This window comes from Carettochelys insculpta, chromosome 4 (genome assembly GCF_033958435.1).
Source record: "Carettochelys insculpta isolate YL-2023 chromosome 4, ASM3395843v1, whole genome shotgun sequence".
Lineage (NCBI taxonomy): Eukaryota > Metazoa > Chordata > Testudines > Carettochelyidae > Carettochelys > Carettochelys insculpta.
The window spans coordinates 83,837,708-83,851,881 of record NC_134140.1 but is presented as its reverse complement, the minus strand read 5'-3'; the positions used below and the strand labels follow the sequence as shown (position 1 = coordinate 83,851,881).

At 39.7% G+C, this 14,174-nt stretch overlaps 1 protein-coding gene across 8 annotated transcripts in view; it reads right to left on the bottom strand.

Annotated features, from left to right (window-relative positions):
• The window catches only part of LRBA (LPS responsive beige-like anchor protein), a 657,226-nt gene that overhangs the window by 154,136 nt on the left and 488,916 nt on the right, over window positions 1-14,174 (bottom strand). For all 8 annotated transcript variants that reach the window (XM_074993191.1, XM_074993193.1, XM_074993194.1 and 5 more), the window contains exon 47: window positions 7,257-7,409. In XM_074993191.1, coding sequence (XP_074849292.1) covers window positions 7,257-7,409 — 153 coding nt within the window. The remainder of the gene's footprint in view (window positions 1-7,256; window positions 7,410-14,174) is intronic.

Below are 14,174 nucleotides of genomic sequence, written 5' to 3'. Positions count from 1 at the left end.
TGATATTGCAGTCCTCGACATACCCGTCAAACTTGCTGTCTCAGGGCTTGCCCCAAGGGTGCGTGACCCTGCTCGGGACGTCGTCTGGGGGCCCTATATTGTTGCTGCTGTTGGTGGCGCCCTTGGTCATAGCCCCGTTGATATTGTGCACGCTGTGGTTGATAAGCATAGCGCCTTTGTTTGGGGTAAAACTTCTTCTTCCTGTACAGGGGGGTATATATGCCCAGGGTCCTAAGTGTGGCTCTCGAGTCCTTGCTGGAGTGTAGGACCGAGTCGGTTGAATCTGAGAATAACTTTTGTTTATCAAATGGAAGATCTACGATTTTTGTTTGCAGATCTCTGGGAATACCGGACGTCTGGAGCCACGATTCCCTACGCATTACCACTGCTGTGGCTGTGGAGCGTGCTGCCGTGTCCACCACATCCAGGGCAATCTGAACTCCTGCTCGTGAGGCCGCATAGCCCTCCTGGATGATCACTTTCAGCGATCAGCGTGAGGCCGCATAGCCCTTTCAGATGATCACCGGTTTCTTGTCTTCTGGAAGGAAAATCCATGAGGGAGGTAAGTCTGGAGTAATTGTCGAAGTTGTGGTTTGACAGGTGTGCCGCATAGTTTGCCATTCTCAGTAATAAGGTAAAGGAGGAGTAGACCTTCCTGCCGAACAGGTCTAATTTCCTCGCATCTTTATCTGATCCTCTTGATTTATATTGGGGTGTCTTGGATCTATGCTGTGAAGATTGGACCACCAAGGAATTTTGCTGGGGGTGGCTAAACAGGAATTCCATGCCCTTGGCTGGAACAAAGTATTTCTTATCTGCCCTCTTATTTGTAGGTGGGAGGGAGGCTGGAGTCTGCCATATGTTGGTGGCTGATTCCATAATTGCTTCATCTAGTGGGATGGTGATCTTGGATGAAGCTGGGGGGGTCTCAAATTTTTCAGGAGTTTATGATGTTTCTCCTGAACCTCTGCTATTTGAATGTCCTGTGTGTGTGCTACCCTCTTGAACAGCTCTTGGAATTGCTTAAGGTCATCCGGGGGGAGATATCCCCGGGGACAACCGCCTCATCTGGAGAGGACGAAGAGGCGTCGCTATGATATATCTCCTCTAATTCCTCTGGTTCCTGAGTTTGTGCATATGCTTGATCTTTTAAGGGTTCTGAAGGAAGGTCCAGGGACTCTGGACCAATTTCCACCTGGGAAGGCTGTGTTCTTCTCACAGAGTGAGACTGTATGAAAGGGTGTTGGCGAGGTGTGGGTGGGGATCTACCCCTGGATCTGGACCCCCTGTGCTGGTGTTCAGTCTGGTAAGGATGGCCATGACAACAGGGGCAAGGGCCCGGTGATGGAGATCTGGACCACGATCAGAATGTGTACATATTGTGCCTAAAAGAGTGTGACCTCCATGATGACGTTGACAATGGCAGAGATGTTCTGTGATAGTATTCATAGGGATCCATACTGGAGATTGGTGAAGGTTGCCTAAGCCAGGGGGATGGTGGTTGAAGGAACAGGGATGGAGGTCTGAAGCAAGCTGTTGGAGTTGCTGCCCGGTGTGCTGTGTCTATCTCAGGCGGGTTGGGGGGGCTAGGCGATAACGGCAACGCAATGATGTCCGGAGATGGACTACGGTGCCGGGTTTTGGCATTTGCTTTGCTCCGTCCCTGAGGAGCAGGTGCCGCCCCCACCGGTGCCAGGGAGTTCAGCACCGTTGTTGGTGCCGTGCTCGGTGCCGCTATGCACGGTGCCGCGTGGGTAGCTTCCTCCAGCACCGTTGGGTCCCGTGCTGGGTACCCTTGTTCCGGTGCCATCGGTGCCGCAAGGCTTGATGCTGTGGAAGTCGGTGCCGCCGATTCCAGTGCCTGCGGAGCCCTCGGTGCCAACTGCTTAGTCATCGGAGGCCCCTGCACAGCTCTGTGCGCTGCGGTCTTCCCGCTATGAGCAGCCAGCAGGTCAGGGCCCTGTGCTCCGCTCGTCCTGCTCCCAGATGTTACCAGCAAGGATCAAGCTGGGAAGAGCTTCTTTTTCTTTTGCACAGAGGTGGTCAGGGAAGCCGCCTTCCTCTTGTGCGACCCTGAGGGCCCCTCTTTATGGGGCTTCTCCGATGGTTCAGGTTGGAGGGCCTTATCAAATAAAATCACCTTCAGCCTCATTTCCCTGTCCTTTCTGGCTCTGGCTGTAAGCTTAGAGCAGTTAGGACACTTTTGTGGAATGGGGGTCTCCCCGAGGCAACGAATGCACTTGCTATGCCCACCTGAGGCAGGCATGGCCTCACGGCATGACTCACATTTCTTAAACCCTGGCGAAGACATCTCTGCCCAGGCGTTTAAGTCTTTGAATGTTAATAGGGCATTTAGCAGCTAATCAGTTCTGGAACAGATAATGTTCACGGCCTTCAGGACAGCAGACCGCCGAAGGCGGCCGCCTCTGTCCTCTCTCCTCCCCCTTTTCTTCTTCTTCTTCTCTCTCTCTCTCTCTCTTTTTACTATATATGCATCTAACACGGAACAGCTTCAAAAGTGTTAAATAAACTATCAACTAATAACTATTAACAGTAATAAACACAGTTTTATCTGTCGCAGGCGTTGGAGCTGGAGCAGATTCCGTCTGCAGCCGTTGGCGGTTGAGAAGGAACTGGTGGGGACCGGATCGCGCACGTGATCGAAAGCGCGCATCGACGCATGCGCGACCCAACGGAGACTGCTGAAAATTTTCCGATCTGCGGCGCCGGGGCGAGCCCGACACCTATTGTGGAGCACCCACGGGGACCACTCGAAGAAGAAACAGAACATATTTAAGACACTCTTGCATTTAATGAATGGTTCAAAACCCCTAAAAATACTTGCCAGATACATTTGTATTCTACCTGTGAGGGGAAAAAAACTGAACAAAAACAATTTATTTTATACCTGGATGAAAGACTTACTTTTACCAAAAAATACTGATTCATGCTTTCTGTTGTCAAACTACCAAGATAAAAAGAGAAAATAAATTTACTAGTAAAAACTGCATTTTACAATTCCAAAATGGAATTTATATTACATTATTAGACTGATTTAGCTGACAGTGTGATACTGTATCAATCAAAAAATCTAGTATTATTCATCCACCATTCTCCTCTTTCTCCCACCAACATATACACAGAAAGATTGTGCTCTATGACTATCTATTCTATTTAAAATACTTCCCATCCACTGATTTTCAGAACAGGTTGGGAATCAGTTTTAAATAAGTTTGTCAGTCAATTAATGTTCTGAACCCCTGCTATTGACCCAGTAGTGTACAATCTGTTATTAAACACTGACCTACATATCATCTGTTCCTCATGCTGGTCTGTTCCAGGAAGACAGACAGCTGCAACACTATATCCCTGTTCAACCTGAGGACCATCTGACTTTAATTGTAGCACACAGCTTGATGTGGGTCTGGTTATGAGAAGCCAAAGTATCACAGTGTAATAATCTGGAAAAGCAGAAACCTGCCAACACAGGGCTGAAAACAGGGGCCTGGGCTGTCTGGCTGGCTGACGGGCTGCAGGAAATATGATTAATGAGCAAGGTATAATGATATCAGGAACCTGATTAGCACCACAGAAAGGTCACAGATCAAAGTAGTATGCATTTCATGAGCTCCAATCACTGCACAAAATCTGTGGACTTGAAAAGGAAAACTGAAATGCAAGAGGGAAAAAAATCTGTGTGTGATAGTTTACAAAAAGAGCACTTACAATACTGTAATCATCATTTAGACTGATGAAGGAAGTTGTAAAGGAAATATAAAATTAATCAGTTCTGTATGGAATAATATTTAATATATTTCTGAGGCACAGTTTCAGGTGACTGCTAGTAAATATACTTATTCTAATTAAAACAGACATTTTGTTCATTAAGTTAAATCACAAATATTTAAATGAAAATGAATTTTAATATGTCTGCAGACAATTTGATTTTTTTTTATTAAGCTGTAATACAGAAAATCACTGATGGCACTGCCCATAAAAATATTCACAATTCCAAAAGGATTGGCTCCAGAGTGATTTTACTTATTTTACACACTGAGTTTAAACTAATTTGTTAAGTTAGTTAGAGGCTTTCGTTTAACTCTTCAAGGCTTCACAGGACTATTTATGAATTATGATTAACATTAGCAGGGATTTGTGGTATGGCCAGAAGGGCTACTATCAGAAGCAAAGCTTTGAACAAAGTAAACTAAATGAATACTGTCATTTTTCAAGTCTCTATTTTCTCCCTTCCCAAAATGAATTTATGGCACCAAAAAAGCTCTACTTCATCAAATTATAAAATACTTTAAAAATTATACCTTCAGATAAAAAGGCTTTATGGATCAAAACATTCTTACTTTTAATAATTATTTTGCTTTTTCTTTTTACAAAAGAACTAGTTTAGGAGAAAAAGGCAGAAGGAAAATATTTATTAATAATTGCCTTATTGATATTGCAAGTTCTACCTACAAGCCAGATATTGAGGAGGACTGCTTAATAACTAACATAAAATCTTCCTAAACTAAATAACTTCATTAAGTCGCTTTTGTTAATGAACATTTACTTGAAAACTGAACAACAAACAAAAATTATTTACATATTAATAACCTAGAGATGTAAGAACATATTTCAGTGATTTTTAAGATATGAAAAATATTTAAAAACAGTGAGTAATTTAAAATGTGAAACTGCAAATGATCCAAGGTTAGAAAAGTGATGCCCCTTTCAGACCTTAAACAATATTATTCCTTATTAGAAAGTTAGTTACATAATAAGAAATGGGGTCTTCACTCTAGGCTTTTTTTATTTGTTTGTTTCCTGAAATGATCTTTTAAGGAGTATCAAAATAAAACAGGACTTAGTATACAGGTCCTAAGTAGATAAAAAAAGACTACTACTTAGAATACAGACTGAGTGCATTACATGTTAAGAGATAGCTCTAACAAGATCATACACTTAGTGCCCAAGAATTTAACGGTAATAATTAAAAAGCATTTGCTTCCCACTGATCAAGCACTTCATTGGAGAATACAGAACAAGTGAGAGGTATTGAGAAGAGCTGCAGAAAGGCAGGTTATTAGCAAAGGCTTTAGGAAATGGGGTTGGGGTTGGGAAGGGAGAGGCAAGCTTTCCTGAATGCAGAGAGAAACCCTTGGGGTGGGAGGTAGAAGGGTGGAGTAAAAGGGAGCTTGGGTCAGAAAGGAGAGAAAAAGACAGATCAGCTACTGGAATACTGGAAAGGAGCTCAGCAATACAGTTTGTTTTCCCAGTAGGAAAACTAGGATTTATAATTACCACTGGTACAATCCTACCACTAGTGGACAAGGAAGATCTGTTGCCACATTTGTAGGTGGGGTGCTGGATTATGGACCTTATTTTGCCAGGGGGAGAGAGCCTCTACTGTGTTAGGCTACATCTACACTAGCAAATAAAGTTGAATTTATTAAAGCCAACTTTATACCGCTCCATTTTATAAAGTCATACGTGAGTTTCCACACGTTTAGAAAGTTGACATAGTGTGTCCCTATTACCTTTATAAGTTCAACAGTATCAGCAGTGCATTAGGAGTATTTATCCCACAGTTCCTGCACCACCCTGGAATTCTGGGTTTCCATGCCAGTGTGTTATGGGAAAAAAGTGCATCGCAAGTGGGTATCTGATGTCATCAACCCAGAGTGCACTGTTGTCACTCCCCACTCTAGTCGAAAACAACCCGCCAAATGCATTTGTACATCACTTTTCTACAGCCTGCCCTGACACATGCCATTACAAGTTTAGTGGCCAGTCCTGCGAAATGTAAGAGGCAGAAAGAAAAATCCAAAAAGCTTCAATTTAGAGCTATTGAAAAGTTGTTTTTTGGTACTGCTGAAATGCTTCATTTTGATAGTGTTATTTTGATTTATTTCATTTTGACCCAGCATCTGTGTGGTTGGAGGGGGGAGGGGCAAGAGTAAAAGAGCCTGGGTTGATTCCTGGCTCCCATTTCCTACTTCCTGGTCACCTGCAGAGTAGTGGAAGTGAAAGTGATGGTCAGATTGGACACACGGGAGACATTGTGGGATACTTCTGGAGGCCAATAAAGTCAAATTAAATAATGCTGTGTCTAGGCTTGCATAAGCTACTAACAATCTGCTAGAGACAGGAACTTCTGCTGAAAAAGTTATTTTGCAACCAAGTAAAAAGCTTTAAGACAACCTACAAAAGATATTTTAATTATGTACAGCATATGTCCTTTTAGCTTCCTTATGAAGAAAAGGGTTTAAGTTTTTCCTTCAACAGAATAAATGTATTCCTTCTGGCTTTTAAAAAAAGAAAATAAAACAAGAAATATTAAGAAGCTTGGATCTGGTGTTTCGTGGCCTTCTTGGAAGACAGTGTGTCGCTAAAGCATACAGTGGAATTTCATATCACTATTCAATATTTTCCGTAAGGGTGAAAAGGAGCTGCTGAGTGGGCCATAGACAGACTTTATTACTTGCTACCTCAAATCTCAGCTTTTTTTGTTTTGTTTTAAATCTCTGTATGTTATAGCAATATTATGGAGACCAGCACCAAAGATTCTCAATATTGAGCAGGGAGGAATTACCTGAGAGGGATTATGGGAAGAGGTAGGACAGAAAAGAAGTATAAATTAAGACCACATGGCACAGTTACAAGAGGGTGAGGTGTATGCTGCCCTTCAGGAAAATAAAACCATCTTTCAAATGCCTGAAAAACACTCCCTTGATGGAAAGGATGGGGACATTGATTCTTAGGAAAGACCGCTTCTCCCAAATGTTCATTAGACACTGGAGTTAAATAAGTGTAAAAAAAATCAAATATAAATAAGTTTTAAGCAGCCTGCCTCACTGAAAAAAAATCAATCAGTTTTCAGTCTCTTGTGATACATGCTTTCATTAGTCCTTCAATCATCTAGTTTTGTCAAGGTAGCTAAGACCTGAATTCAAAGAAAAATTATGCAGTAGTCCTCTACTGTACTTTCACTTCTAAAAATCCCCCCCCCCCCCCCGCGCAAATACTTTATAATATACAAAGACAGTTTAAAGCAAAAGAGGAAGCGAGTGAGAGAACAAGTCTTTTCTCGGTCCTTTGTAACAAAACAAAACAAAACAAAACCAAAAACTTTACTCCCATGTCCTGTAGCAGAATGTAAAATTCTAGCTACACACAGAGGACAAAGACAAACTGTCATAAGCTATTTCAGTAAACATTTTTCAAGAACTGGACTTCAGCTGAAAAAAGATGAACCATCTTACCAGCCTGTTTATGCGAACAAATTCTTCTGGAGTTTTGGCCCATGGTGGAAGTTCAACATCAGATACCACTGTACCATCATCCATCACACCTAGATTGTAATTGTTGAGGTTTACAAACATCTCCGGGAGATAATAAAATTCAGGAATCAACTCCTGTATGCAAAGAAAAACAGTATCATGTTATAAATTCTAACATGTAACATGCCTAGCTACATAAAGAATCCATGATTTGAGGTGCAAGATGCAATAAAGAGAACATTAAATGCTCCCAGGTAGAAATTCTCTCGTACTTCTTCACAAACATTTATAGCCTGTACGGATTTGGAATGCATTGAACATACTTTTAACACAATGGAAGGGAGCATTTTTCAGGAAATATTTCACAATGTATTTTGTTGACTATAAATAGATATACACTGGTTTTGGCTACAGGTTTATCTCAAAAAATGTTCATAGACAATGTTTTAAAACTAGGCGAGGAACAATCTAAGACCTCATTGTGCAAATGAATTTTGGCTGAAATCTGAAGTAAAACTGTTCCTTTCAAGTTTTCGACCGGTCCCTATGTTTAAAAGAATAACTACTAATTGCACAAAGAGTAGTCATCAGTAAGTATTATAAGGCTACTTTTTTTCTTTTTTTAAATTAAGACTACTATTCTGTCATGGCTATTTTTAGTGAAAGCCACAGGTTGCCAGCAACAAACAAAATTTCACAGATGCTCATAACCAAAGAGCACTTCTGGAGCTTGCAGCTGCTGTACTCCCAACCAGCTGATCTAGTGACAGGAGCTGACTACTACTGTACCATCTCCAAAGGGGATGACCTAACTTTGACTGCTGTTCTAGTGGGCCGTGGATCACTGTTCCAGTGGCTGTGGGGTTGTTTGCTGGCCAGCTATTCCAAAAGCCACTGCTCCGATGTGGTTGGCTGCTCCAGCCTTTCCCCAAAAGAAGTTCCAGAAAGTCATGGAACTCATGACCATTTGTGAAAAAAATCATAGCCTTCATAATAATCTCATTCACTCACCCATACTGTCATAAGCATTCACCATTTTGGCTGAAATGATCTATGTTTAGTCCCTGCTAAAAAGTAAATTTTCTGTAACTTTTAAGATTTGTGGCCTTGTTCCAAATTAAAATTAGAGTAACATAGTCATGGATCAGGTCCCCTATCTCTTTTCTATTTCAAAATCTTCCTAATTCAGTTCTACTGAAAGTGTCTCCAAACAAATGTGACAAGTCAAAAAGTCTGTTGTGAACTATTCCACATCTCCAGAACAACTCAACTGGTGGTGGCAACATCTGGAACAATCAAGACAGATACTGCAGCAAGCTCCAGGCAGGAAGACCCTGGCACCCACATGAAGTCCATCAAAGTCAAAACGGGTTGAAGAAGATCCTTCTATATGGATCTTGTTACAAGATTGAAACTAGCACTTTTTTCATTGTCTAGATCTGCACTGAGTGATTAACACAGCACTGGCCTGCCTACAAAAGTGCCCCAGCACAGCTATAACTAGTAGGACACTTTAAAAAACAATTGTGTACACACACCCAACAAAGTTCGAATTTCTAAGCTCATATGGAACAATATTAGTATTAAGAGAATCTTCTTTTAAAAAAAGATGGAAGAAATTTAAAGTGGACAATGAAACACTAAGATCACAGTTAAACATCAAGAATAGTTAAGTTTCAACAGTGTGCTTTTTTTTATTATAAATGTTGGAGTTTACACTGATAAAAAAATAATTACCTCGCCCATTTAGTCTCTCTCATATCCTTGGAGTGCTATGGCTTCAACACCACCACAAATCTACTGCATATATGTAACATATTCCCTCTTTTTAATTAAATGTATAACTTAATATATTGTATTATATTCTTACTTTTACATTACACTCCCCACACTAAATATGTAGAATGTATCCAATGTGCTCTAGTTAATATTGCTATTAGATCCATAGCAATTTTATTTCCAGACTTCTGTCATTTTAACTGGGCAAGCCAAACATGACATTTACTTAGAAAATACCTGTGCAGAAATTATTTTAATGCTCCATTTAAAAAAATGTCTTTAACATTCATTCTTAAACAACAAAGCAAGTAAAGATGATAATTTGATAGACTGAGCTGCTAAATTGGAGAATTCCCTCCTTTGAGTGGAACAGATCAATATTTGTAATTGCTTCAGGAAATTTCATATCAAGTAACTAGTGTAAAATTGGTCTTTCCTTTACCCAGTGCAAATGGCACGTCACTTAACAAGCGGAAAAAAACAGTCTGTTCTGTTGGTTTTGCTGTGCAGTGGGCCTGTGTATCGCTATGTCAGAGGCCCAAGTAGATCAGATTTGAAATCCAGTCTTGACATGGGTCAATGGATCAGTGGTCTCCCAGATACCCCCTCAGGGCTAGTGATGGCAGCGCAGCTTTCCAAACGGCTGAGTGTAATAGGGAGGTCATCAGATTGTGGACAAGGTCAGTTTGAAGTAGCCAGGGCAAAGACAGGAAAAATCTAGCAGGAATTAAGCTTTTATCACCTCTCTCATTGTGTGAAACACTGCATGCCTTGGAATTGTATATCTTTTTGTTTACAGTCACCTTAATTAACTAAGTAGGAGGAAATGAGCTTGTATACCAAATGTTTGACAAGAAGTACCTGATAATACAACATTTGAAACCAGTTAAATGGACAAAAAAGGAAGGGGGATCTAGAAATGAAATGGAAAGTGGTCTAATACCAAAGTTCCAGCAATTTTCATCACTTTACATCTGTGCTGTAGTCTCATAAAGAAAGGGTATCATGAATTCAATAGTAAAGAAATACATCAACTTACACTACACATATTAGCACACAGTAGGTTTTTTTTGTGATAGTACAGTGCAGAATATTTTAAACATAAGCTCATCACATATGTTACTGATGACCTTTTAAATGTACAAAAGTAACTACTGATTTGGTTCTTGTAAGAATAGAAAACATTTGGCTTTCTAGAATACACATGGCTTTCATTAGATTATGTAGCCATGCTATGATGAAGGGTAAAAACTTAAAAGTTACTTCTATTAAATTTCCCAAGTAAAAAGAAAATAGAAATTAGCACTGTTGAATAATTGCCGTTAACTCAAAAATTGTGATTTAAAAATTAATCATGATTAATTGCAGTTTTAATCATACTGTTAAATAGAATACCAATTAACATTTATTAATTATTTGTGGCTTTATACATTTTAAATACGTTGATTTCAAATACTACATAGAATGAAGTGTACAATATTCACTTTGTATTTTACTACAAATATTCGCACAATAAAATGATGAAAGGAAAAATATCTATTGTGAAAGCTTGATTGTTATATAAATGCACTCAAAAACAAAACAAAACACTGCAAAACTTTGGAGCCCGCTGAGCACTTCTACTTCTTCATCCAATTTCAGAGGCTATGTCTACACTAGAGGGTTTTGTTGACAAAACCTGAAGAGCATCCATATTCCCAAGGTGTTCCGTCTACAGTAAACTGACAGAACACAGTAATTTTGTCAAGAGCCATATCTCACTCCCCACGAAGTGTAACGCCTCTATTGACAGAAAGCCAATCTGAATCTTCAACAGACAGGGCTTCCAGGACACCAGGAATCCCTGTCTGCTGTGCTTCTGGATGGCCATTTCACCAATAGAGCAGCGGGGCAGTCCAGCCACTCTGTCGACAGAGCACATTGCTCTTGCAATCCACTTGGCAGTTGGGCCATGATCTATTGACAGAAGATAACTTCCGAGAAAAACTTCTGTCGACAAATCGCTGTAATCTAGACATAGCCTGCCTAAGAGAAAAAAATTGTTCATATTTATGGGAGATGATGCTATCTGCTTCCTCTTCATAATGTCACCTGAAAGTGAGAACACCCATTTCAATGGCACTTTTGTAGCTGGGTTTGTAATGTATTTATGTGCTAGATATGTAGAGTCATCCCCTCTATGGGACTGTTCCGGACGGTGCCTCAGTCTCCATACTTCATGGGGGTGGGGGGGGGCCCTTGGCAGCCACCTCAACTCTCCTCCTGTTCTCACTTTCAAGGGACACTGTAAACAAGAAGTGTGCAGCATTATCTCCTGAAAAAGAAAACAATCTTGTTTGTCTGAGCAAATGGCTGAACAAGAAGTAGGATGGAGTGGACTTGTAGGCTCAGAAGGAAGTGTGGGCAATAAAAAAGGGTGGCCCACCAGCATCTAACCCTGACAGGCCACTGCCACTAAATTTACCTGCACCTCCAGAGATATCAGGTGACTGCAGCTCTAGTTGGCCACAGACACTACCTTTTGTTGTACCTTCGGCGAGCATAGAGAGTAACTACTGATCACTCCTTTTTACAATCTTTACAGCCTCTCTTAAAATATTAGAACACTACTTATATAGTCACCCCTAAGTATTCTTTTCTCAGGAATAAATACACTGGGTTGTTTTTCTTTATAGCTCAGTTGTTCTAAACTTTTTTCATTATTGTGGTTCTCCTCTATACTCTCTCCAGTTTGTCTTTTCTCAATGTGTGGCACCCAGACATCCTGCTGGGGTTTCACCATGGCTGGGTCTATTAGGCTGTGTTTATACTAGATATAGAAGTCAACTGCCGATATGCAATTTTAGTTACGCCAACTGCGTAGCTAGAATCGACTTATCAGAGGCTGACTTCAATGTACGCCTACATGGAAGAAGACAGATAGGGGCATGTCTTCCATTGACCTTCCTTAATCCTCACCACTCGCCAGGAGTTTCAAGATCAACTTTGACCCCAGAAAGTGCCATTTTGTGCATATGCAAAACAAAACTCTGGAAGTTTGACCCTGCATGGGTTGATCTTCTGCGGTAATATAGACCTAGCCTTACATATGACACTTCTGTTAATACATCCCAAAATAACATAGGCCTTTTCCGTAATTGCAACATGCTATTGACTCACATTCAGTTTGAGAGTGTATAATCCCCAGATCCTTTCAGTTATACTATTACCCTACCAGTTATTCCTCATTTTGTCATTGAGCATTTGATCTTCTTTCTACAAAGTGTAATACTTTGCCTTTATTAAATTTAATTTTGTGGATTTCATATCAGTTATTCAATTTGTTTTGAATTCTAAACTTTTCCTGCAAAATGTTTGAGACTCCAGTCCGGTTGGTGTCATTTTCAAACTTTATAAACACTCACCAGTCTTGTGTTCTCTCCAGCTTTTCATTAATATTAATTGTCATAAGTACCTGGACGAGCCGCATCAATTTCGAAGTGCCGCGGCCACCCGCATGCTAATGAGGCGAATATGTATTTCAGCGCTTCATTAGTAAACGGCCATTTCGAAGTTTTTGGCTAGTGTAGACACGGCCACGATGATAGATCCTGCTGAGCGCGCCAGGGACTAGACTCGACTTCTCGAGGTCCCTTCAAGTTCCATGTGATACATACATTGCCATGTTTTAATGACATGTATATCTCCATGTTCCAAATCCACATTGGCTGTTACTTATTACCCTATTATCTCTTATGTCTTTACAAACTGATTATTGAATTTGTTCCCACATCTTTCCAGGTATCAAAGATAAATGGATAGGTCCAAAATACTATGTTTAACCTTCTTCAGTGCTGTGGAACCTTATGCATCATCCATGACTTTTCAAAGAAAATTACTGATGGTTCTGATATTACTTTAGCTAATTTCTTAAGCATCTTGTCTTGCACCTTGTCAGGTTCTGCTGATCCAAATATAGCTAAATTATTTAAATATTATTTAACCTCTTATTTCCCTATTCTGGCTTGTGTTCTCTCCCCCCTTTCATCAATATTAATAGTGATACGTATCTCATCATATGTATTTTTTTAGAGAAGACTGAAGCAAAAAAGGCATAGAATAATTCAGCCTTTTTGATGTGATCCATTATTAGCTCTCCTGTGTTAAGTAGTGGACCTACAGCTCCCTTCCACTTTCTATTTCCCCTAATGTATTTATAGAACTTCTTTGTATTGCCTTTTATTTCCTTTACTAGGTATAACTCATTTTTGTTTAGTCCAATAAATACTTGGGCTTTATATTGGTTTTAATATTCAGCTATTGGCCCATGTTTCCATTTTCTAGAGTTCTTTTTTGGATTCTTATGCCATTAAAAAGCTCATGCAGGAACTATATTATTCTTTGTATCTTTCCTTTTCATTGGGATAATATGCTGTTGTGCCCTTAGCAAGTATAATTTCTCACCACAAATTTTCAAGTTCTTAGCTTAATTAACAAAGTAACGAACTTTGCCACTGTATTGTCACACTGTTTAAATTCTCTTATGTAGTGTGAGCTTCTTCTAAATATAGTCAAGTTTAATCAAACTACATTTTAACATATTAATTATTCTAATGAATATTATATAAAACCTAAATGTATACAAATGTACTTATATGTATTTTGATAAATGGCTTGGTAAGTTTTTAATGAAAACAGGATAAAAATGTCTGTTCAACACTGATATACTTAAGCGGTATTTAGCACTTAAATATTGTTAGACAACACCAATTATATGTTATCTGCAAATATTCTACTTTATACTGTAGGGTACACTGAGGATGTACAGGAAAATTATGTAATGCTCATCACTTACGAGGCAAAGAGAAAGAAAAATAAACAGATGGAATATATAATTTCAGCCTTCCCCCTGCCTTGTGATTAGTCATGAGGAAATGAAATTTGATAGCCCTTGCAAGTATGAAGCTTCTTATTCGCAGAGAGTGAAAATATCAAAAGGATAATTTATATGAACATGACAATTTTAGGGATTACAATCAACTGATAAACCACACATAAGAATCTGATTTCACTTTATTTTATATGCTTAATATGGGAGAGGAAAGATTAAAAGGTTAATCCTGATAAAGGAATTACCTCTCC